The 24,152-nt window shown below is 49.1% G+C and overlaps 1 protein-coding gene across 1 annotated transcript in view; it reads left to right on the top strand.

Moving 5' to 3' along the window:
• The first annotated feature begins 7,970 nt into the window (after positions 1–7,970).
• Positions 7,971–24,152, top strand: part of LOC140411472 (protein LEG1 homolog) — a 57,777-nt gene continuing 41,595 nt past the window's right edge. The window contains exons 1-2 of the mRNA XM_072500569.1: positions 7,971–8,295; positions 11,080–11,166. Coding sequence (XP_072356670.1) covers positions 7,971–8,295; positions 11,080–11,166 — 412 coding nt within the window. The remainder of the gene's footprint in view (positions 8,296–11,079; positions 11,167–24,152) is intronic.

Below are 24,152 nucleotides of genomic sequence, written 5' to 3'. Positions count from 1 at the left end.
CCCTAACCATGACAGTCGTTTCCCCTGTTCTGGTGTTTGATCGGTCGATCAGTGGGTCCTGTCGGCAGTTAAAGCCGCCCCCCCATAATCAGTCGGTGTGTGTCTATGTCGGGGATTTACGCCATGGTCTTTTCCATGAATTCTGTGTCGTCCCAATTGGGAGCGTACACATTTACCAGCACCACCCATGCCCCTTCCACGACGCCACTGATCATGCCGTAACGTCCCCTTGGGTCCGTAACCATCTTGGTTTGTAAATTTCATCCCCTTGCTGATCAGTATGGCTACTCACTTGCCCTCGTCCCGTAACATGAATGGTATGTCTGTCCCACCCATCCTTTCCTTACCAGCTGTGGTGGTATGTATTAGGGGTCATGTGGGGCTGTGAAGCCAAGATGCTATTGGCTGACAGATCCCGGGTCCTGGTTGGCTGCCGACTCATGGCTCCGCCCTGAAGGCGGAGTATAAGAACCCGAGCTTCTCCCCGCAGCTTCATTCTGTTGCTGAGCTGCTGGGAACAAGCATCGCTTAATAAAGCCTGGATCGACTTCATCACTTCTCGTCTCTCGTAAGTCATTGTGCGCTACAATTTATTAAGCGAGCTTAAAAGACTATGGAGCTCCGGATCGCCCTGGAATGCCTGCGGATCAGCCCCCACGCAGCGAACTTGGCAGCAGTATTCAAACACTGGCAAGCATGTTTTGAAGGCTACCTCCGAACGGCCCCCGGCCGGATCACAGAAGACCAGAAAATGCAGGTCCTGCATTCGAGGGTAAGCCCGGAAATTTACCCTCTCATAGAAGACGCAGAGGATTTCCCAACGGCGCTCGCAGTGCTGAAGAGCATCTACGTTCGGCCCGTTAACCAGGTCTACGCGCGCCACCAACCCGCGACGAGACGGCAAAGTCCCGGAGAATCGCTAGAGGAATTCTACGCCGCGCTGCTAATTTTGGGACGGGGCTGCAGCTGTCCGCTGGTGAACGCGATCGAACACACGGACCTGCTAATTCGCGTTGCATTTGTGGCAGGTATGAACTCTCCCCAAATCCGCCAAAGACTTTTAGAAAGAGAGTCGCTAGGACTCTCAGAGGCACGGGCCCTTGCAGCTTCCCTAGATGTGGCCTCGCAAAACGCCCGCGCCTACGGCCCCGACCGCGCGGCAGCCCCTTGGGCTCTGTGGACCTCCGTCACGACAAACTCCCCCCCACCTCGCAAGCTTGCGTGGTTAAAGCACCAGACCATCCCGGGGGGGCCCGCTGCTATTTCTGCGGACAAGCGAAACACCCCCGGCAGCGCTGCCCGGCCCGCGCAGCTATTTGTAAAAGCTGCGGCAAGAAGGGCCATTACGCGGCAGTGTGCCGGTCCCGGGGGGTCGCCGCAATCCCCGGAGAAGAACGAGCCCAGCACATCCCAAACGCTCCCCAACCCCCTCAGCGTCTCATGTGCGACCCGCGGGCGCCGCCTATTTGGGTCCCGGGCACCATGAGGGGAGGATGGGCGCCGCCATCTTGTTACGCCCAGCCACGTGCGATTCATGGGGGCCGCCATTTTGTCCACCCCCGACCACGTGCGATCCATGGGGGCGGCCATTTTGTCCACCCCCGGCCGCGTGCGATTCATGGACGCCACCATCTTGGTTGACAACAAAGGACCCCAGTATCGACGGCTCCACGGGGTCCGAAGAAGACGCCGCGACACTACTACCACGACTGGCTTCGGTGGCACTGCATCAATCGCGGCCCCGGACGCTCCAGACGACGACAACAACGGTGCTGGTCAACGGATACGAGACGCCATGCCTGATCGACTCCGGGAGCACTGAAAGTTTTATTCATCCAGACACGGTAAGACGTTGTTTTCTGACCATCCATCCAAGCACGCAAAAGATTTCCCTAGCTGCAGGATCCCACTCCGTAGAGATCAAAGAGTTCTGCATCGCGAACCTAACGGTGCAACGGAGGGAGTTTAAGAACTACAGGCTCTACGTCCTTCCCCAACTCTGCGCGCCCACATTACTGGGATTAGATTTCCAGTGTAACCTGCAGAGCCTAACATTCCAATTCGGCGGCCCAATACCCCCACTCACTATCTGCGGCCTCGCAACTCTCAAGGTTGAACCGCCGTCCTTGTTTGCAAACCTCACCCCGGATTGCAAACCCGTCGCCACTAGGAGCAGACGGTACAGCGTCCAGGACCGGATATTTATTCGGTCTGAAGTCCAGCGGTTGCTGAAGGAAGGCATAATCCAGGCCAGCAATAGTCCCTGGAGAGCCCAGGTGGTAGTAGTAAAGACCGGGGAGAAGCAAAGGATGGTCGTAGACTATAGTCAGACCATCAACAGGTACACGCAACTAGATGCGTACCCTCTCCCCCGCATATCCAACATGGTCAATCGGATTGCCCAGTATAAGGTCTTCTCCACCGTGGACCTCAAGTCCGCCTACCACCAGCTCCCCATCCGCCCAGGTACCGCAAGTACACCGCCTTCGAGGCAGACGGGCGTCTATACCACTTCCTAAGGGTCCCATTTGGTGTCACAAACGGGGTCTCGGTCTTCCAACGGGAGATGGACCGAATGGTTGACCAGCACGGGTTGCAGGCCGCATTCCCGTATCTCGACAACGTAACCATCTGCGGCCACGATCAGCAGGACCACGTCGCCAACCTCCAAAAGTTCCTCCAGACCGCTAACGCCCTGAACCTCACATATAACGAGGAAAAGTGCGTTTTTAGCACAAACCGGTTGGCCATCCTGGGATACGTAGTGCGCAATGGGATAATAGGCCCCGACCCCGAACGCATGCGCCCCCTTATCGAATTCCCCCTCCCCCACTGCTCCAAAGCCCTGAAACGTTGCCTGGGTTTCTTTTCATATTACGCCCAGTGGGTCCCCCAGTATGCAGACAAGGCCCGCCTGCTAATACAGTCCATTACCTTCCCCCTGTCGACAGAGGCTCGCCAGGCCTTCAGGCGCATCAAAGCGGATATCGCAAAGGCCACGATGCGTGCCATCGACGAGTCCCTCCCCTTCCAGGTCGAGAGCGACGCATCCGACGTAGCTCTGGCGGCCACCCTTAACCAAGCGGGCAGACCCGTGGCCTTTTTCTCCCGGACCCTCCACGCCTCAGAAATCCACCACTCCTCAGTGGAAAAGGAAGCCCAAGCCATAGTGGAAGCTGTGCGACATTGGAGGCATTACCTGGCCGGCAGGAGATTCACTCTCCTCACCGACCAACCGTCGGTAGCCTTCATGTTCGATAATGCACAGCGGGGCAAAATTAAAAATGACAAGATCTTAAGGTGGAGGATCGAGCTCTCCACCTTCAACTATGAGATCTTGTATCATCCCGGAAAGCTGAACGAGCCGTCCGATGCCCTATCCCGCGGCACATGTGCCAACGCACAAATAGACCGCCTCCAAGCCCTCCACGAGGACCTCTGCCACCCGGGGGTCACTCGATTCTACCATTTCGTAAAGTCCCACAACCTCCCCTACTCTGTGGAGGAGGTCCGTACAGTCACCAGGAACTGCCACATCTGCGCAGAGTGCAAACCGCACTTTTTCAGGCCGGATAGAGCGCACCTGATCAAGGCTTCCCGCCCCTTTGAACGCCTCAGTTTGGATTTCAAAGATCCCCTCCCCTCCATCGACCACAACACATACTTCCTGAACGTGGTGGACGAGTACTCTCGTTTCCCCTTCGCCATCCCCTGCCCCGACATGACAGCGGCCACAGTCATTAAAGCCCTTGGCACCATATTCACACTGTTCGGTTGCCCCGCGTATATCCATAGCGACAGGGGGTCCTCCTTCATGAGTGACGAGCTGCGCCAGTTCCTGCTCAGCAAGGGCATAGCCTCGAGCAGGACGACCAGCTACAACCCCCGGGGGAACGGGCAAGTAGAGAGGGAGAACAACACGGTCTGGAAGACCGTCCTACAGGCCCTACGGTCCAGGGATCTCCCAGTTTCCCGGTGGCAGGAGGTCCTCCCGGATGCTCTCCACTCCATCCGGTCGCTGCTGTGTACCGCCACTAACCAAACGCCGCATGAGCGCCTCCTTATCTTCCCCAGGAAGTCCTCCTCCGGAACGTCGCTGCCGACCTGGCTGGCGGCCCCAGGACCCATCTTGCTCCGGAAACATGTGCGGGCGCACAAATCGGACCCGTTGGTCGAGAGGGTTCACCTTCTCCACGCGAACCCGCAGTACGCCTACGTGGCGTACCCCGACGGGCGACAGGACACGGTCTCCCTGTGGGACCTGGCGCCCGCCGGCAACACACACACCCCCCCCCCCCCGACACCGATCATCCCCTCCCTGCCACCGGCGCACCCCGCGACCGCCCCCTTCCCGGGGGGATCGGTCCTCCTCCCGTGCCCGCCCAGGAGTAAAACAGGAACAAACACCGAAACGCTGCAGGAGACGACAACGCCTGAGCAAGCACCTGCACCACCACCGGGGCTGAGGCGATCGACGAGGAAGACCAGACCGCCCGCTCGACTCGTGGAATCCGTGTGACACCAAGTATGTTGTTATAACAAAAAAATGTTTTTGCTAATATTGTAAATAGTTCTCACAAACTTGTACATAGCCCAGTGTAGGGCTAAAACTGTAGTAACACTGTCCGAAATTTTCCTTCCAGGGCCAGCCTTGTAAACCCCTACCACCATGCGAACCACCACTCCGCCGGGTTCCTTTTTAACAAGGGGTGAATGTGGTGGTATGTATTAGGGGTCATGTGGGACTGTGAAGCCGAGATGCTATTGGCTGACAGATCCCGGGTTCTGGTTGGCTGCCGACTCCTGGCTCCGCCCTGAAGGCGGAGTATAAGAACCCGAGCTTCTCCCTGCAGCTTCATTCTGTTGCTGAGCTGCTGGGGACAAGCATCGCTTCATAAAGCCTGGATCGACTTCATCACTTCTCGTCTCTCGTAAGTCATTGTGCGCTACACCAGCAGTCTGCCCTTCTCCCTCAGGTGTGCTCCTGGAGGTAGACCAAGTCTGCCTTCAAGCTCCTCGGGTGGGCAATGACCTGGTTCTTTTCGCTGGGTCGTTAAGTGCCCTTATGTTCCAGGTGACTTTCCTGGTGGGGGGTTCCTGACCCAATGGTCCTAAGGGATCAACCATACCTACCTGGTGGACACACACCTGCACTCTGGGGTTTCCCATTGTTCGGAGGCCGTCCAAAATGAGGTTCGGCTCCTGCACTTCAGAGTCTCCCTTTGTCCAGGGCGCACTCAACATGGTCGCAAACTGTGTGTACACCATGTGGGTGTGCCCCTGCACTCCAGCATCTCTCTTTGCCAGAGACCCTCCCGAGTGGCTGCTTCCGGCGCCATCTTGGTTCCTTGCCATGTTCCATGCTCGCCGAGCCCTATGTCCTTCTCACTGCCAACCCTTTCCTCTTTCTGTCCCCTTTCTGTTCTAAGCGTCTTCCCGTCCCCTTTCCCGCCCCCTCCCTGCCCCCCCTCTCCCCTGAGAGGCGCGCCACGGCCTCCCTTACTGACTGTCCTCCCGTGCGAGCCCTCCTCGCTAGTACGGTGGCTCCCTTCCCTGGGCTGATCTAGCCCTATCCCCGTTCTGCCTGCCTGTCTTCATCCCCTACCTCACTCCCTTACCTGCTTCCCTTATTCTTGCTCCCTTCTCTCTGTTTCCCAGCTTCAAACCGAAAACAAAGCAGCATAGTCCCGCGCAAACACATAGGCAACATTACAGTCCTTGTTCTTAGTTCGTCCTCCACTTTCATTCATTTTTTTCCCAGATTGTTCATTTTTATGAACTCGTCGGCCTCCACGGGGGTCCGAAGTAGTGTTCCTTCCCCTGGTATGTTACCCAGAGTCCGGCTGGGCACAACATGCCAAATCTCACCCCGTTTTGGTAGAGCGCTGATTTTGCTCTGTTAAACTTGGCCCTCTTTTTCCCAGGTCTGCCCTAATGTCCTGATGGACCCTGATTCTGTGCCCTTCCCACAAGTAGAACCTAATGGCATGGTGGAACGGCAACAATCTCTCCCTCAATGTCAGCAAAACTAAGGAGCTGGTCATTGACTTCAGGAAGTGAAGTATAATTCAAACCCCTGTCTGCAGCAATAGTGCCGAGGTGGAGATAGTTGACTGCTTCAAAAACCTATGTGTGCATATCACAAACAATCTGTGCTGGTCCACCCACGTTGACAAGAAAGCAGAAAGTGCTTATACTTCCTCAGGAAATGAATGAAATTCTGCATGTCCACATTGACTCTGACCAATTTTTGCACCATAGAAACCATCTTATTTAGCTGCATCAGAGCCTGGTCTGGCAACTGCTTGGCCCAAGATCATAGTAAGCTACAGAGAGTCGTGAACACAGCACAGGCCATCACGCGAACCCGCCTTCCATCCATTGACCCTGTCTACACTGCCCGCTGCCTTGGGAAAGTGGGCAGCATAATGAAAGACCCCTCGCTGCTGTGTTATTCTCCCTTCCAATCTGTTCCATCGGGCAGAAGATACAAAAGCCTGAGAATAGGTTCAAAAACAGCTTCTTCCCCACTGTTACCAGGGGCGAAATTCTCCACCAACGGCGCGATGTCCGCCGACTGGCGCCAAAAACGGCGTCAATCAGATGGGCATCGCGCCGGCCCAAAGGTGCGGAATGCTCCGCATCTTTGGGGGCCGAGCCCCAACATTGAGGGGCTAGGCCGGCGCCGGAGGGTTTTCCGCCCCGCCAGCTGGCGGAAATGGCATTTGTTGCCCCGCCAGCTGGCGGAAATGGCGTTTGGTGCCCCGCCAGCTGGCGCGGAAATGCGGCGCATGTGCAGGAGCGTCAGCGGCCGCCGACAGTTTCCCGCGCATGCGCAGTGGGGAGAGTCTCTTCCGCCTCCGCCATGGTGGAGGCTGTGGCGGAGGCGGAAGGGAAAGAGTGCCCTCACGGCACAGGCCCGCCCACGGATCGGTGGGCCCCGATCGCGGGCCAGGCCACCGTGGGGGCACCCCCTGGGGTCAGATCGCCCCACGCCCCCCCAGGACCCCGGAGCCCGCCCACGCCGCCTGGTCCCGCCGGTAAATACCAGCTTTGATTTACGCCAGCGGGACAGGCAATTTCTGGGCGGGACTTCGGCCCATTCGGGCCGGAGAATTGAGCGGGGGGTCCCGCCAACCGGCGTGGCGCGATACCCGCCCCCGCCCAATCTCCGGTGCCGGAGACTTCGGCGGGGGCAGGATTCACGGCGGCCAACGGCCATTCTCTGACCCGGCGGGGGTCGGAGAATGACGCCCCAGATTCCTAGACGACCCACTTGTGGACTGAACTGATCTTTTCACACAGCTTCTCTGCTGAGTAGTACTCCACTCCGTATGCTTCACCTGATGCCTGTGTCTATGTATTTACATTGTATATTTATGTATGTCCTAGTTTTTCATGTATGCAATGATCTGTCTGGACTGTACGCAGAACAATACTTTTCACTGTACCTCAGGACACGTGACAATAAATCAAATCCAAATCCAGTTGCCAAATATTGAGCCATTGTTAGTGTCACAGTGGCCCTCAGGTAAGTGCATTACTTTTATTACGTACATTTGAATGAGAAGGATCCATAATATGACATATATGTCAAGGTTCCTAACCATGTCAAATAACTTTTCACATAAATTGATGTATCTTGTAGTGCATTGTATTCTTTATTAAAGTGTTATCAGAGCATGGTCTGCTCTTTCATGTATTAGTAAAGCACATGGCTTTTTTTATCTCAGCACTCCGTATGTAATGTCCAATTAGGATGTCATAGCTGATGTTGTGTGCATTTTCCAATTGTATTGATTTGTTGTTAATTAAGTTGACATGTGAGTGAGGTTGAAGCCTATTAATGTCACTGGGAAAAGAAACACTTGTGAAATAATTTCATAATTCATGATTATTCATACAATCATACAGAGGAGACCTTGGAGCTTATATAAAGAGGATGGAACATTTATGTGAAGTCATTCAAAATGGCAAGGTTTCTTCCAGTTCGTAAAGCATCTGCCATTGTACTCCTCGCTGCATTGCTGACATGTTTTTCTGATGTAAACCGACAGGAGAAAGCGGGAGAAAGTGTTAGTTACCCACCATTATGGGATAATGTTCCAGACTCATTGGATGGTTTTGTTATCCGTAACAAAACCGTTATTAATCCTTGGAATTACCTTGATCGAATGGGGATGTATAAAATGCTGCTAAATGTCACAGCTAAGTATATGAATCATTTTGGACCCAGCAATACAGGGAATGTATTGTGGGGTCTACCTCTGCAACATGGATGGCAATTTAAAACAGGTATGAGATTAATTGAATGTGTTCATGATCCACCCTTGTGCAAATCTCATATCAATTTGAATAACTCTAATAGACTGTACAGTAACAAAATGTTATTTAAAAATACAATTATATAAATATCTTAAAGTTTAAATGATCAATTCATGAATAACTTGCACAGTGTCCATGTATATAGTTTGCGATATTGGAGGACTAATTAGTTGGGTGCCTGTGTTCAATCATAGGGTGCATCACAGCTGAGTCCATTCTTGTCTTAACCAATGATTATATACACATATTTTGTCAGCAGGAAACAGTAGGTAGTAATAGTGCAATTTCTGGATGATTTTGTTTGTCATTATCCCAATTGTTGCATCGCTTCTGCTGTCTCAGTTAAGTGCAACTAACTTAGCATACACTCACTGGTCCCTTTGTAGTCTGTATGGTTTAATAACATGTGAGAGAGAGCACTGATGTAGTATACAAACAGGTGTTGGTGCATACTAATGAACCAAGATGGGTTGATTTTAAAAAGGTGTTAATCAGCATTATTTTTTTCTAATTATACTACTGCACTCTGAATCATTCTGAGCTCCTTTACAGTTTATTTGATTACTTTGAACAATAGCCAAATTTGCTAAATTTGTTCGGTTAGCTCCCTGTCGTGGAAATTATAACTTAGACAAATTCTTCGAGGTTCGATTTAAGGAAATTTATTTACACAGATATATTTGCGGAGAGAGAGTGTTCTGGCTTTTTAGCCAGTCCACAACACTCTGAGATTCGATTGAAGAAAGCATATCTTTATAGTATGAAATAACAGCTCGAAGTAAACAGCCATGTTTATATTAAATAGACCTTGAAAATTACGTAAGATGAAATACATAGTAGGTATGTTCTTGCCCTTGGCTAAAAACAACTCGAGTACGCATTTTGTTATCTTTCGGAGGACAAGGTGTGATCATAATAAGGCCGAGACCAAAATACTAAGCAGTATTTTGTTTATGTTACCTGACCTACTTATTTTCATTCAAAAGCAGTATTGAACTATAGTCAAGCATTTCCCAGCATGCTTTACGATTGTTTCTTTTCATTTTCTTACTATTTTGACCCCCTTATCTGTCTTCTATAAGGAGCTCACCTTCTTTCTCGCTCTGGATGTCTTTACCGAGGCTTCGGGAGGCGACGTCGAGTTTATTGCTCATCATTCCTTCTGAAAAATACTTTAGAGCATATACATATAACAAGGACCGCGGGAAATTATTAACAAATACTACAAGGAGCACTCACTGGTGTTAGTCCTTTTGCGAATCTCGAAGCCTGTTGATTGTTCAGTTTTTTTTGTTAGTCTCTAAGGCACCTTTGTTCTTCTCATGCAGCTATCATTAATTTATTAATTAAGATAACTCTCCTAGCATAAGTCACTGGCCAGTAATTAAGGCTGCCGAGCGGTAGACCCTCCTTTCAGCTTGGGTCGTGCTATGGCTCTCTCCCTTTCAGCTGACAGAGTCTTGTTTAGAGATTTGTTTCGGGGTTCACTTCCTGTTAAATTAGGGATACTGCACGATTATGCCAATTTGTCGAAGAAATTATAAGTCAGCACTTCGAGTTTTCGCCAAAGGTCCTTTAATTAAACACAAAGTTTGTGGTGGGGGGGTTGGAGAGACTACAGTCATTCCAATTGTCCCGCTTTACAGAGATAAAGGCAGGCAATTTATATGATACAGTAAGCAATATCTAGGACAGAAAGCATTCTTTAGATTAGCAAGAGACAGAAAAATGAGCAGGCCGGAGTTAGATTTTAATAACAGGCCTTGGGTTCCTTGCCTAAGAAAAATAATAATTGTATGCTGTCAGCAAAACAATGTGCAGCTGTATGCTTGTTTACATTGTATGACCTTCTGACTATTTCATACAGAACTCTTGACTGAAATAAGGCTAAATATCCATCATGCTTTGCTAAGTGTCTATTTCCATGCAATATAGGCAAGCAGCTGGTTAAAATGAATACAGGGTATTAAGGCAACTAATCCGCCAACTAAAGTCCCTTCTACACTCCAGGTAACAACTGAAGGGGTGTCCTGTAGGGTAGCCTTGCGCAGTACTTTGGCTTTGGACTATAAAGATATGCTTTCTTTAATCGAATCTCCAAATGTTGTGGACTGGCTAAAAAGACAGAACACTCTCTCTCCGCAAATATATTTGTGTAAATAAATTTCCTTAAATCGAACCTCGACGAATTTATCTTTGTTATAATTTCCACGACACTCCCTTCACTGCACAACACTTCTATAAACAGTCAGCTAAACCTCACCCTAGCCCACCCACAGAATCACTGCAACAAAAGTACACTGCAGAAAAAATAAAAACCGCAACGGCAAACCATAGCACAGTTCTGAAGTGTCAATGTGCAGACGGGTGGAATGGAAAACTGTGCTTACAATTCAGCACATGATGAAGTCCCAATGGGATACGCCTAACAGCAAATTAGGGCAAAAGGCCTTACTCATGGGGAGGAGGGTGGGAATTTTGGCACTGAGAGCAACCTGAGAGATTCTCATGTACCTTGTAACAAATGGCGACAAATCATGGGTGACAGACCAGGTTGCACAAGGAGCGAGAACTAGTTATTTAAAATACAAATTACAAATTGTGAATTGTTCTTCTTATCATTTTTAATGAGATAGTAAAAACATTCACTTGATTGCTGAATTATTTCAAGTGCCATTTTGTTAGAAGACCTGAGATAGAATTGGACATAAATTGCATATTTGTGAGCATGAACTATTTGTCTTGTTGTACTAGGTAGATTAGCAGATCCGTCGGATATGTCATCTTGTGGCCAACAAACTGGTGACTCGTTGTGTATCTCTACAACAAGTTGGTGGTCCTGTAAGTAGTAAACTTTATTGACTGCTTTAGTAAATATGTACAAAATAATTATTTACTTGGTGGTTGATGTTGCTATTTTCACATTTCTCAACCATATTTGAAAATATCAATTATAATTCTGATGACTGTACAACAGGAATCAGTCAAATTTAATTTGTAAACTATATAGTAGTTTAATCTATGCAATTTGCCAATTTATCCAACATGTCTAGTATTCACTGTAGCAAGATAAGACTGTTCAGCTTCCCAATCCTATTGATTCAAATTTCATCAGTCTTTTTCCTACACTGAAATATTCTGCTTCCAAACCCTTTGATCGTGATTTAACCACCCCGTTGCGCTATGCTGGTTAAATAGTGGGAAAGGCCAAAATCAAGATCCCACTGGTGAGCACAGGTTGCTCTCAGTGCCAAAATCAGTTTGCCATTTAACCGGCCCACTCCTGATGGCGCGTTCCAGATTGCACCTAACTATGGCGAGCATATTATTAACCCCAATTCGCCCCAATTTCCATCACACTAGCGAGATTGAAGTCAAATGTATCGGCCTCTTGGGAATTAACCAGCTCCACAGGGAGAAATCACCGGGCATCGTTTAGTACTCATTGTTAAAAATGAGAAGCAGTAGCTACTGAGTGGATCTGAGGAGGTGAGTAGCCATTTCCTTTTCTGGGCGTGCAGCTCATGGGCAGGGAACTGCTGCCACAGTGCTGGGGGTGGGGAGGGAGGGATTAAGGGTGGTCACCCCTCAGGGGGGTTGGGCTTGGTGGGGGGGCTGAATCATTCCAGGTCAGGAGGGTGGGAAGGGACAGCTGCTGATGGACTTATTATCCGTGAGGCCTTCTAGCCATCTTTAAATATTGTGGATGCCCATAACCGGGACAAGCTGCAGCCTTCTTTTCTACCTAATACTTCCAGGACAAAACCCTGTTCTTGGTTATATAATGAAGGTTATTTTAACTTCCTTTGACTGTGAGCAGTATAAAGCTTCACAGCTGAAGGCTATTGCTAATAAGGAATTGGCCTTGTTAGTTGTGAGAGCACTTCACAGCTACAGGTTGTGTTTGCTGTTTGCTCCTGCTGGTGGTTGCAAATGCCTGGAGGCTGCTGTTGCTGTTTCCTTCCTTTTCTGTAGCTGGAAAGAAGGACAATTTTTTCTAAGATACCTGTGTCCTGCAATACTGGGCTCAGGGGATGTTTGAGTCCATAAGGCAATCCGGTTTGAAGCAAGAAAATGCTGCGGGACCTGATGCGTGACATTGTTCCAAATGGGCCACCTGATGACGCCATTGAAGAAATGCTTTCACTGATTGATGATGTTTTTGTTGCTGGTGTGGTGAATGCTGCATATAGCTGGCACGTCATCTGGGGTTAAACACGCTGGAAGTCAAAGATGTTCAACTGCACCTTGAGCGCCTGTGGAATATGTGGATCCCAGTGAGATTGGGCCATATGGGAGGGCCTGCACAGCTGTGGCTCCTGGACGGAGAATGGCATTGACATGTGGAACAAGTAATACATTGATGGACAGATAATTTCTACAACTAAGTTCTGGACATGGTAACACATTCTTAGGCTTATCCTCCGTTTCTGTTGTAGAACCCACAAGGAGTGATACTGTGCGTTTGTTTTTTGTGTGAAAATGAGCTGATACAGCTTTGTATTGGTACCAATATGGAACGGTCATTTTTCCTTGTTGTTTAATGGTTAGTGTGATATATAGAATGGTACATATTTGATTTTCAAATCTTTGTTACTGTTGACTGTTTAATAAACAAAATATTCTCAAGTGGTGCTGTAGGGTGTGTTTGCTGATTGTTCCTGCTGGTGGCTGCAGATGCCTGAAGGCTGTGTGTTTGTTTCCTGCTGCCTCTACTGCTTCTGTGGCTGGGAGTAAGGGGAGGGAGGATATAAGATGACCTGCTACCAGTGCTGGAGAAGGGGAAGGGGTGCTCTTTCTTCTTCTGGTGTGCATTGAGTTGGTGTGGCTTTCCAGTTTGATTATTCCCACCTTTGAGGGTCTACAGCTGGGAGCTGTAGGAAGGAGAGAGGAGGAGTGATCCGAATGCTGCTGTGGTTGCCTGGAGGCTGTGTCCTTGTTCGTTGTCACCTGTTTTACTTCTGTCGACCGGAGCGAGGGAAGGAAGGATGTAAAATGACCTGCAACCAGCACTCAAAGGTAAAGGGGCTTTCTTTCTCTCTTCTGGCATGTCCTGAGTTTGTGTGACTTTCCGGTGTGATTACTCCCACCCTTGAGTGTCTACTGCTGGGAGCTGCAGGAGAGAGAGAGAGGCAGACTGTTCCATACAAGCTGCTTGATGATGGCATTGATGGAGCACTTTTGCGGATTGAACATAGAACATACAGTGCAGAAGGAGGCCATTTGGCCCATCGAGTCTGCACTGACCCACTTAAGCCCTCACTCCCACCCATCCCTGTAACCCAATAACCCCTCCCAACCTTTTTGGTCACTAAGGGCAATTTATCATGGCCTATCCACCTAACCTGCACGTCTTTGGACTGTGGGAGGAAACCGGAGCACCCGGAGGAAACCTACGCACGCACGGGGAGAACGTGCAGACTCCGCACAGACAGTGACCCAGTGGGGAATTTAACCTGGGACCCTGGCACTGCGAAGCCACAGTGCTCTCCACTTGTGCTACCGTGCTGCCCTTTGATTGTCGGTGGCTTTATTGTATTGTTGACTGTTTCATGTTTCATGCTTGGTGTTTGTGTGTGTTTGTTGCCGCCTCTTTTGCTTCTGTGGCCAGGAGCAGAACTTGCTACCAATGCTGGAGAGGGGGTAGGGGTGCTCTTTCTCTCATCAGGCGTGCCCCGCATCAGTGTGACTTTCTGGTGTGATTAGTCCCACATTTGAGGGTCTACTGCTGGAGGCTGTGGCAGGGGCAGAGTGGCAGACTGCTCTGCTTGGTGAGAAATGTTTTTGCAGATCGCTGTGATTTTATTGTACTGTTGACTGTTTTATGTTTTGTACGTGGAGGCTATATGTTTTTTGCTGCCTCTTTTGCTTCTGTAGCCTGGAGTGAGGAAAGGGAGGATGTATTATGATCTGCTACCAGAACTGGAGAGGGGGAAAGGATGCACTCTGTCTCTTCTGCCATGCCCTGAGTCGATGTGACTTTCCAGTTTGATTATTCCCACCTTTGCTGAGGGCTATGAGAGGGGGAGGGAGGGGCAGACTGCTTGAAATGGCACTTGGTGAGGGTATGGAACAAATGCTGGTGCCTTTATTGTATTGTTGACTGTTTACTGTTTCATGCCTGGATGCCCTGTGATTGTATGTTGCCCATTGATTCACAGGCTTGGGATATTTCATTCTATTGTTGACTGGTTAATGGTCATAGTATGTTTAGTTTTCCTTGTATAAATGCACTGTTGCAGCTTTGTGTTTGTCCTGATATTTTGTTGTAAAAAGGTACGGTGTGGTGCCTTTTTCTTGTTGGTTTATGGCAAATGTAATATATGGACTGTTGAATAGTTGTTTTAATATTTTTGTATGAAGGTACTGTTGACCATTTAATAAACAAAATATTCTCAAGTGGTGCTGCAGGTTGTGTTTGCTGCTGCTGGTAGCTGCAAATGCCTGGAAGCTGCTGCTGTTTCCTTCTTTTTCAGTGGCCTGGAGTAAGGAAAGGGAGGATGGGAATATGACCTGCTGCCAGGGCTGGAGAAGGGGGAGGGAAGCTCTTCCTCGCTCCTGGCATGCTCTGGGTCAGTACGTTTTTTTCAAAGTGAGGAGTCTACTGCTGGGAGATGCAGGAGGAAGAGAGAGAGGCAGATTGATCCGAGTAAGCAACTTGATGAAGGTGTTGAGGAAATGCTTTTGCGGATTGCTGGTAGTTTTATTGTGCGCGTGGTGAGTGCTGCGTGTTGACAAGCACAGTGCCGTGAGTCAAACACGTTGGACCTCAAGGCTGTTTTACTGCACCTTGTACGCCAGTGGAACTTGTGGATACTGAGATATGGCTCCGATTAAATTAGACCACATAGAAGGCCTGTATGACAGCGTCTCATGGACAGAGACTGATACGTAAAATGTCAGAACATTGAGGACCTGTGAGGGGTGATACAGTGTGTTTGATTTTCTTTGTACATATGAACTGTTGTAGCTTTGTGTTTGTACCGATATTTTGTAATGAAAAGGTGCATTGTGTGTATAGCACAGTGCCTTTTCCTTGTTGATTAATGGTTAGTGCGATACATGAATTGTTACATATTTTGTTCTCATCTTTATTGTGTAAAGGTCCTGTTGACCGCTTAATAAACACAATATTCTCAAGTGGCTTCTCGTGGTTACACGTGCCATGTCTCAGACAATGATTATTGCATCGCATTTCAATCACATTTTGAAGCCGGAACAGTTTGCCTGAACTCTGGAATTGTCAGCGCCATAGAGGCAGCAGCCAACAATCAATCAGGATCTGGGCTTCAGCACTGGGAATATCCTCTCAACCAAAGGGTGAGTGTGTAGATCAGAGGGCGGCACCTGATCACGGTCTCCTTAATGTTCCCGGCAGGGGTCTGGGGTCTAGGAGTTCCTGCTGTGGCCAGGGGTGAGTGAGTAGAGCGAGATTCTCCAGCACAACTGGCTCACTGAATGGCACTCTGTGAGAGGCGGGACACGTAAGGTTGGGGGAGACTTTGGAGATTTGAGGGTCCGGGGTGGAAGACCTAACTGTTTGTCAGTCTTTCTCCTCCTCCAATTCCTTACAGATACCAGAAAGGTGGGTGTTGTCGATCCTGCAGAAAATGCCCTAGGGGTGCTGGTGGAATCCCAGGCAGCCAGACGCCAGAGAAGGCAGCAGAGTGAACGCAGGCTGGAGGCGGCACCACATGGGCAGGGGGCCGCCTCCATTTGCTTTCCTAATGGCTTACAGCATCACCATGCTAGCTATCAGTACCTCATTAACAAGGGCACCCAGGTCCCTTTGGACATAAACACTTCCCAATCTCTCACCATTTAAGAAGTACTCTACATTTCTGTTTTTCTGAAGTGGATAACTTTTTATCACTTATAATCCATCTGCCAAGTTCTTGCCTATTCACTAAACCTGTCTAAATCCTCTGGAAGTATCTTTGTAGCCTCCTCACAACTCACATTCCCACCTAGTTTTGTATCATCAGTAAACTTATAAATATTACAATTGATCCCCACATCCAAATCATTGATAAAGATAGTGAATAGCTGGGGCCCAAGCATTGATATTTGTGGTACCGGACTAGTCGCAGTCTGCTAATCTGAGAATGATCCAGTTATTCCTACTCAGTTTTCTGTCCATTAACAAATTCTCAATCCATGATAGTATATTACCGATATACACTAATTTTGCTTATAAACTCTTCTGTGGGACCTTATCAAAAGTCTTCTGAATGATTCGTCTTGTGGTGACATGTAGGGAGCAGTTGCACACAGGATGGCTCCCAAAGAGAATTTTGATTTAAGCCCTCTGCCCAGTTTTTGGAGGAGATTTGGGTGAAATTTGGTCAGTTTGACAGGTTAAGAATCCCACGTTATAAGGAATGCCCAATAAATACAAAACTAGGCAGCAGAAAAATAAGGAATTGTCGTCAGACTCAGAGTCTTCGAAATGTTTGTCTGTTAAGAAGATGGCGGAGTCTCATGCAGGGTCAGTGGCTACTTCACTAAGCGCTGAGATGCTTACTGGTATCTTGGTGGGGGAACACAAAAAACTAAGGCGAGAGGTCTCTGAGGACCACGAGAGAGCAATTGAGGGGGCGATGTCCACCATTCAAGTGGCCTTGGAAAAATGGACGAAATGGTAAAGGTGCATGGTGCGACACTAAAGGAGGTGTAGGCAGCCCTTTCAAGGCAAAGTGACCAGATCACCTCCCTGGAAGTGGAGATGGCGCAGGTGGCCAGTGACAAAAAGGCATTAAGGGCCAAGGTGGATGATCTGGAAAATTGCCCCAGAAGTCAGATCTTGAGGGTTGTTGGGTTGCCAGAGGGCTTGGAGGGTCGAAATCCAAGTAAATATTTGTCGCAGATGTTTGGAAAGCTGATGGGGGTGGGGAAATGGCTTCCCCTCCTGAGCTAGATAGGGCCCAGAGGTTGCTGAGGCAGAAGCCCCATGCTGTTGAGCTACCGTGTGAGATCATTGTGCGCTTTCACAGTTATCAAGAAAGAGAAAGAGTCCTACGGTGGGCAAAAGATTATCGAGACTCCAGATGGGAGTGCCACGTTGTGAAAATCTACCAGGATGTTGGAGCAGAGCTGGTCAAGAGGCATGCAGCATTCAACAAGGCGTTGTTGTATAGGAACAATGTTCGATTTAACATGGTTTACCCTGTGCACCTTCGAGTGACTTATGAATCAAAAGATTACTATTTGGATTTTTACTGAGGATTTTGTGGGATGGGTGATTTCTTGTATCTTTTTTTTTCGAAACAACTAAACTTGGATTTGGACAGGGCTTGTCGGCATTATGGTTTTTTGATATGTTTATTACTCTGTTTGGGGGTGATCCTGCTAGCTGTATAGTTAGTTAATGGGAGCAAGGGAAGGGGGTATCTGTAGCTCATACTGTCGGGGGGGTTTTAAGCATGAGGTTAGGATTTTTGTTTTTGTTGGAGTTTGGGAGGGGGAGGGTCTTTGTTTGCCTTGTTGGTTGCTGAGCATTTTGGATGTGATATTGATGGGAGGCGGGGCGAAGGTGGGACGGGTACATTTTCTGATGGTGGCTATAAACATTTCTTTGTTCTATTTTTTAAAATATTTTTTTCAAATTTGCAACATTTTAACATATTTACATCAAATGAACCCAACCCCAAAGCCATCCCACCTCCCCTGAAATGCCACCCGCCCCCCCTTCCCAAAATGTAACACAAACAAACCCCATCACTGATGGAACCCTTCATTCGTCCCTCTCAAAACAAATTTTACCTTCTCCAAATGCGGGAACTCCATTAGATCCCCAGCCACATTGAGGCACAGGTGGAAGAAGCTGACTTCCACCATATCAGGACCCGTCTGCAAGCAATCAACGAGACGAAGGTTAAGACATCCACCCAGGGGCTGGTTTAGCACAGGGTTAAATCGCTGGCTTTGAAGGCAGGCCAGCAGCACGGTTCAATTCCCATACCAGCCTCCCCGAACAGGTGCCGGAATGTGGCGACTAGGGGCTTTTCACAGTAACTTCATTTGAAGCCTGCTTGTGACAATAAGCGATTTTCATTCATTTCATTCTTAGCACCATCTGCAACTCCGACTGATCTGACACCCTGAATATGGCCTGCAGGGCACCCTGCTCCAAATCCAAATCCACATGTAGAGCTGCAGACATGGGCAGCATGGTAGCGCAGTGGTTAGCACTGCAGCCTGACGGTGCTGAGGACCCGGGTTCGATCTCGGCCCCGGTCACCATCCGTGTGGAGTTTTCACATTCTCCCCATGTCTGCGTTGGTCTCACCCCCACAAACCCAAAAATGTGCAGGGTAGGTAGATTGGCCATGCTAAACTTGCTGGTAAATTTGACAACCACCGGTTTGCTCCAGGGAGCTTGGATGGGGGGTTCTGAGTATGGCGAAGGGTGGGAATTGAGAGGATGGGGGACCTGTTCCTGGAAGGGAGCTTCCCTAGTTTGAGGGCGCTGGAGAAGAAGCTTGGGCAAGAGGAAATTAATTCAGATATTTACAGGTACGGGATTTCCTGTGCAGGAAGGTATCATCCTTCCCGCTCCTGCCACTAAGGGGGATCCAGGATAGGGTAGTGTCTAGGGGATGGGCGGGAGAGGGGAGTGTCTCGGACATTTACAAAGAACTTATGGGGGAGATGCAGACCGAGGAGCTGAGGCGTAAGTGGGAGGAGGAGCTTGGAGGTGAGATGGAGGATGGCTTATGGGCGGACGTGTTGAGAAGGGTCAATGCGACCACTACATGCGCCAGGCTCAGCTTGATCCAATTCAAGGTGGTACACCGGGCCCACATGACAGTGGCCCGGATGAGTAGATTCTTTGGAGTAGAGGACAGGTGTGTAAAATGTGCGGAAGGACCAGCGAACCATGTCCACATGTTTTGGGCATGTCCAAAACTTAGGGGATATTGGCTGGGGTTTACGGACGTCATGTCCAGAATATTGAAAACAAGGGTGGCATGGAATCCAGTGGTGGCGATTTTTGGGGTGTCGGAAGATCCGGGAGTCCAGGAGAAGAAAGAGGCAGATGTTCTGGCCTTTGCCTCCTTGGTAGCCCAGAGACCGCCATGGCGAGCTTCCTCAGCCTAGAGAAGATTAAGTTCGCCTTGAGAGGGTTTTTGTTAGGGTTGGCACGAAGGTGGCAACTATTCATTGGCTTCTTAAAATTGTTTGTTAAAAAGAAATAAAATTGCTGGTAAATCGTCCCGAAAATCATCTCCAACTTCAGGCAGGACCAGAACATATGGATATTATTGGCAGAGCCCCTCCCACACTGCTCGCAGCTAGTCTCCACCCCCTCAAACAGCCGGCTCATTCTCGCCTTCATTAATTGCACCCTGTATGTCAGCTTTAATTGAATCAACCCCAGTCTCGCGCATGAGGTTGAGGTGTTAACCCTTCACAGTACTTCGCACCATACTATTTTCTCCAACACCATTCCTAACTCTTCCTCCCACTTAGTCTTACTCCCTTCCACAGACTCCTTGTCCTCCTCCATGATGCTACCGTTGATCGCCAAGACAACCCCACTCTCCAGAACCCCACCGACAGTACCTCCTCCAACAACAAGTGGACGGTGCCTCCAAGTTCATTTCTCATGAAATTCCGCACCTGCACATACCTGAAGCTCTCCTCAAGCTAGAGCCCATACTTCACCCCCAACTCCTCCAAGCTTGCGAACCGCCCCTCCAAAAACAGATCCGTCATCTCTTCCACCCCTTTCTCCTCCCATCCCAGGGACCTCGCATCCATCCACACTGGCTAAAACTCATGATTCCCTCTTATTGGCATCACCCTTGAACCTGCCCTCAACTTGAAGTGCTGTTGGAATTGCCCCCAAATCTTCAGCGTGGCTACCACCACAGGACCCGAATATTTCCCTGGGGCACACGATAGCGGCACCATTGACAGCCTCGCAACCCTGACCCTTTACAAGAACCCATATCCATCCAAACCCACAAAGCCTCCATCTCTCTACTCCAGCTCCACACCCTCTCCACATTTGCCGCTTTGTAATAGTGTAACAACTTCAGAAGGGCCAAACCTCACAACTGCCGCACCCTTTGGAGCACCGCCTTCCTTATCATGCCAACCTTCCCTGCCCACGCAAACTACGAGACCTGCCTGTCCACCCCTCGAAAGAATAACTTTGGCAAAATGACTGGCAGATACTGGAACAGAAACAAGAACTTGACAGAATGTTCATTTTTGCTGCCTGCACACGGCCTACCTGCGACAAGGGGAGACGATCCCATCACACTATGTCCTCCTTCACCCTCCCCACCAGGCTCGTGAAATTAAGCTGACAATGTCGCGCCCAGTTCCACATTACCTGCACCCCCAAATACCAAAAATGAGTTGTCGCAACCATCCCACTCCCTCTCGTGTGCCTGGAGAAGATACCATAAAATATTCACTCTTCCTTAAACTTATACCCCAAAAGCACCCCAAATTACCTTAGCAACCCCATTATGTCCTTTACCCAGGAACTCGAGTCTGAGAAGTACAGCAGCAGATCATCAGCGTACAGAGATACCCTATACTACACCCCCCCACACCCCCTCCTACCCCTCACTATTCCCTTCCCCTTCCATAACAAAGAACAAAGAACAATACAGCCCAGGAGCAGGCCCTTCGGCCCTCCAAGCCTGTACCGGTCATTATACCACCCTTGGCCAACACCATCAGCACTTTCTAGTGCCGCATCCCTCTATACCCAGCCTATCCACGTATTTGTCGAACACCGTTAATGTATCTGCTTCCAGACCCTCCCCTGGCAACGCGTTCCAGGCACTCACCACCCTCTGTGTAAAAAAAAAACCGCCTTGCACATTTCCTCTAAACTTTGCTCCATAGACCTTTAACCTATGCCCCCTAGAGACTGCCCCTCCACCCTGGGAAAGAGTGCCTGCCCATCCACTCTTTACATACCCCTCATAATCTTATAGACCTCTATCAGGTTGCCCTTCAACCTCCATCATTCTAATGTAAACAGTCTGAGTCTATTTAGCCTCTCTGCATAGCTAACACCCTCCAGACCAAGCAACATCCTGGTAAAGCTCCTCTGCACCCTCTCCAAAGCCTCCACATCCTTCTGGTAGTGTGGCGACCAGAATCGTGTGCAATATTCCAAGTGTGGCCTTACCAAGGTTCTATACAACTGTCGCATGAGTTGCCAGTTTTTATACTCGATGCCCTGTCCAATGAAGGCAAGCATTCCATATGCTTTCTTGACTACCTTGTCCACTTGTGCTGCCACTTTCAAAGATCTGTGGACCTGTATGTCCATATCTCTCTGACTTTCTATATTCCTAAGCGTTTTGCCATTCAGTGTGTATTTCCCCTCTATGTTAGACCTACCAAAATGCATTACCTCACATTTGTCTGGATTAAACTCCATTTGCCATTTCTCTGCCCAAATCACCATCCTGTCTATGTCCTGCTGTATCCTCTGACAATCCTCAACATTATCTGCCACTCCACCAAGCTTGGTGTCATCTGCCAACTTACTAATTAGACCAGCTATATTTTCCTCCAAATCGTTTATGTACACTACAAACAACAGAGGCCCCAGCCCAGGTCCCTGTGGAACACCACGAGTCACAACCTTCCATTCAGAAAAACACCCTTCGACTGCTACCTTCTGCCTTCTGTGACCGAGCCAGTTCTGTATCCATATATAAGTTTGAGCCCCTCAGCACAATGGCCAAAGGCTCAATCACCAGCGCAAACAGAAGAGGAGATATGGAACATCCCTGCTTTGTTCCCCAAAATAGTGGAAAGTACCCCAAATTCGTACTGTTCGTCTGCACTCAAGCTGTCGGGTCCTTATATAACAATTTCACACATACCATAAATTTAGGCCCAATCTCAAACTTCAGCACTGCAAACAAATAACTCCACTCCACTCTGTCAAACGCCATCTCCGCATCGAATGCCACCATCACATTCAGCTCCCTGCTGGAGAAAGCACCACATTTAGCAGCTGCCGCACATTTGACAGCAGCTGCCTGCCCTTGACGAACCCTGTCTGATCCTCCTCCACCACCTTCAGAAGGCACTCCTCTAACCTCACAGCCAACACCTTCGCCAATATCTTAGCATTCGCGTTTAGTAGAGAAATGGGTCTGTCCGCCCCACACTCCAACAGATCCTTCTCCTTTTAAAAAAAAATATATTTTTATTCTCCTCCTTTTTCAAATTTTCTCCCAAATTTACACCCAACAATAAACAATAAGCAGTAACGAATATAATGTCAATCCCAATATCAACAACAACAACCCCATCCTCCCACCAAACCCCAAACATTAGCCCGCATGTTAACATAAACAAATAACAAAAAGGAATCAGGAATCACCCATAGTCACCATTAACACATACAGTCCCCCTCCCCCCAACCGTCCCAACGCCCCCCGCCCAAATGCTCCATGTTATCCAATTCTTGAAAGTGTATAATGAATAACGGCCATAAATTGTAGCACCCCTCCATCCTTCCCCTCCATTCAAATTTAGCTTCTGAAGAGTTGAGAATTCCAGCAGGTCCCCTCCGCTATGCCAGGGCACAGGGTGGAGAGGTTGCTCTCCATCCCAACAGGATCCGCCTTCGGGCGATCAACGAGGCGAAGGCTACAACATCTGCCTCCACATCCATTTCCAACCCGAGCTGGTCCAACACCCCGAATATGGCCTCCCGAGGGCCCGGGTCCAGTTTCACGTGCACCACTTTAGAGATTATCTTAAAAACCTCCTTCCAGTAATCCTCCAGCTTTGAACGTGATTTGCGGGCCCCCATCGCAACGTTCACACACAGCTTCTATCCCCTCAAAGAATCGGCTCATCCTCGCCCTCGTGAGGTGTGCTCTGTACACCACCTTCAGCTGTATCAGCCCCAACCTCGCACACGAGGTGGAGGCGTTCACTCTCTGGAGCACCTGACACCAGAACCCCTCCTACGTATTCTCTCCCAACTCTTCCCCCCACTTTGCTTTGATCCCTTCAATGGTGCCTTCTCCTCTTCCAAAATAGCCCCGTAAACTGCTGACACTACCCCCTTCTCCAGTGCTCCTGTCGTCAACACATCCTCCAGCAATGTGGAGACCGGTTCCACCGGGAAGCTCTGTCTATCCTTCCTAGCAAAATCTTGAACCTGCATGTATCAAATCATTTCCCCCTGCTCCAGCCCGTACTTTGCTTCCAGCTCATTCAATCCCGTAAACCAACCCCCCATCTTTTAATGACTTAATCCCCTTCTCCTCCCATTTCTGAAAATTTCCGTCCCACTTCCCTGGCTCAAATCTGTGGTTCCCCCGAATCGGCATTTCCCTTGACACTGCCCCCAACCCGAAGTGTTGGTGAAACTGCCTCAAAATTCTCAATTAAATTATCATTACCGGACTCCCTGAGTATTTCCCCAGGGCCATCAGGAGTGGCGCTGTTACTAGCACCTTCAATACCGGCCCCCTACTGTGGTAATTGGTATTAGGGGTATTATGGTACCTAGGTTGAGGCTGTAAGATCATTTGTGTGGGAGGTACCTGAGACAGGAAGATCATTGGTGAAGCCTGCCTGCTGGTTCCGCCCAGTAAGGCGGAGTATAAGAGTCTGTGTCTCCCCAGCAGCTGCATTCTGTACCTGCGCTGCTGGGGGAAACATCTAGTCCAATAAAGCCTTCAATTGTCATCCAATCTCGTTTCTGGAGTCATTGATTGAGCATCAATTTATTGGACTAGATTTTAAAGAATGGAGCTCCAAATCAAGCCCGTGTCTGCAACTCAGCCCTCACGCGGCAAACTCAGCGGCAACTTCAAACACTGGTT

The sequence above is a fragment of the Scyliorhinus torazame genome, chromosome 4 (assembly GCF_047496885.1).
Source record: "Scyliorhinus torazame isolate Kashiwa2021f chromosome 4, sScyTor2.1, whole genome shotgun sequence".
Taxonomy (NCBI): Eukaryota; Metazoa; Chordata; class Chondrichthyes; order Carcharhiniformes; family Scyliorhinidae; genus Scyliorhinus; species Scyliorhinus torazame.
This window is presented reverse-complemented; position numbering and strand designations above follow the sequence as displayed.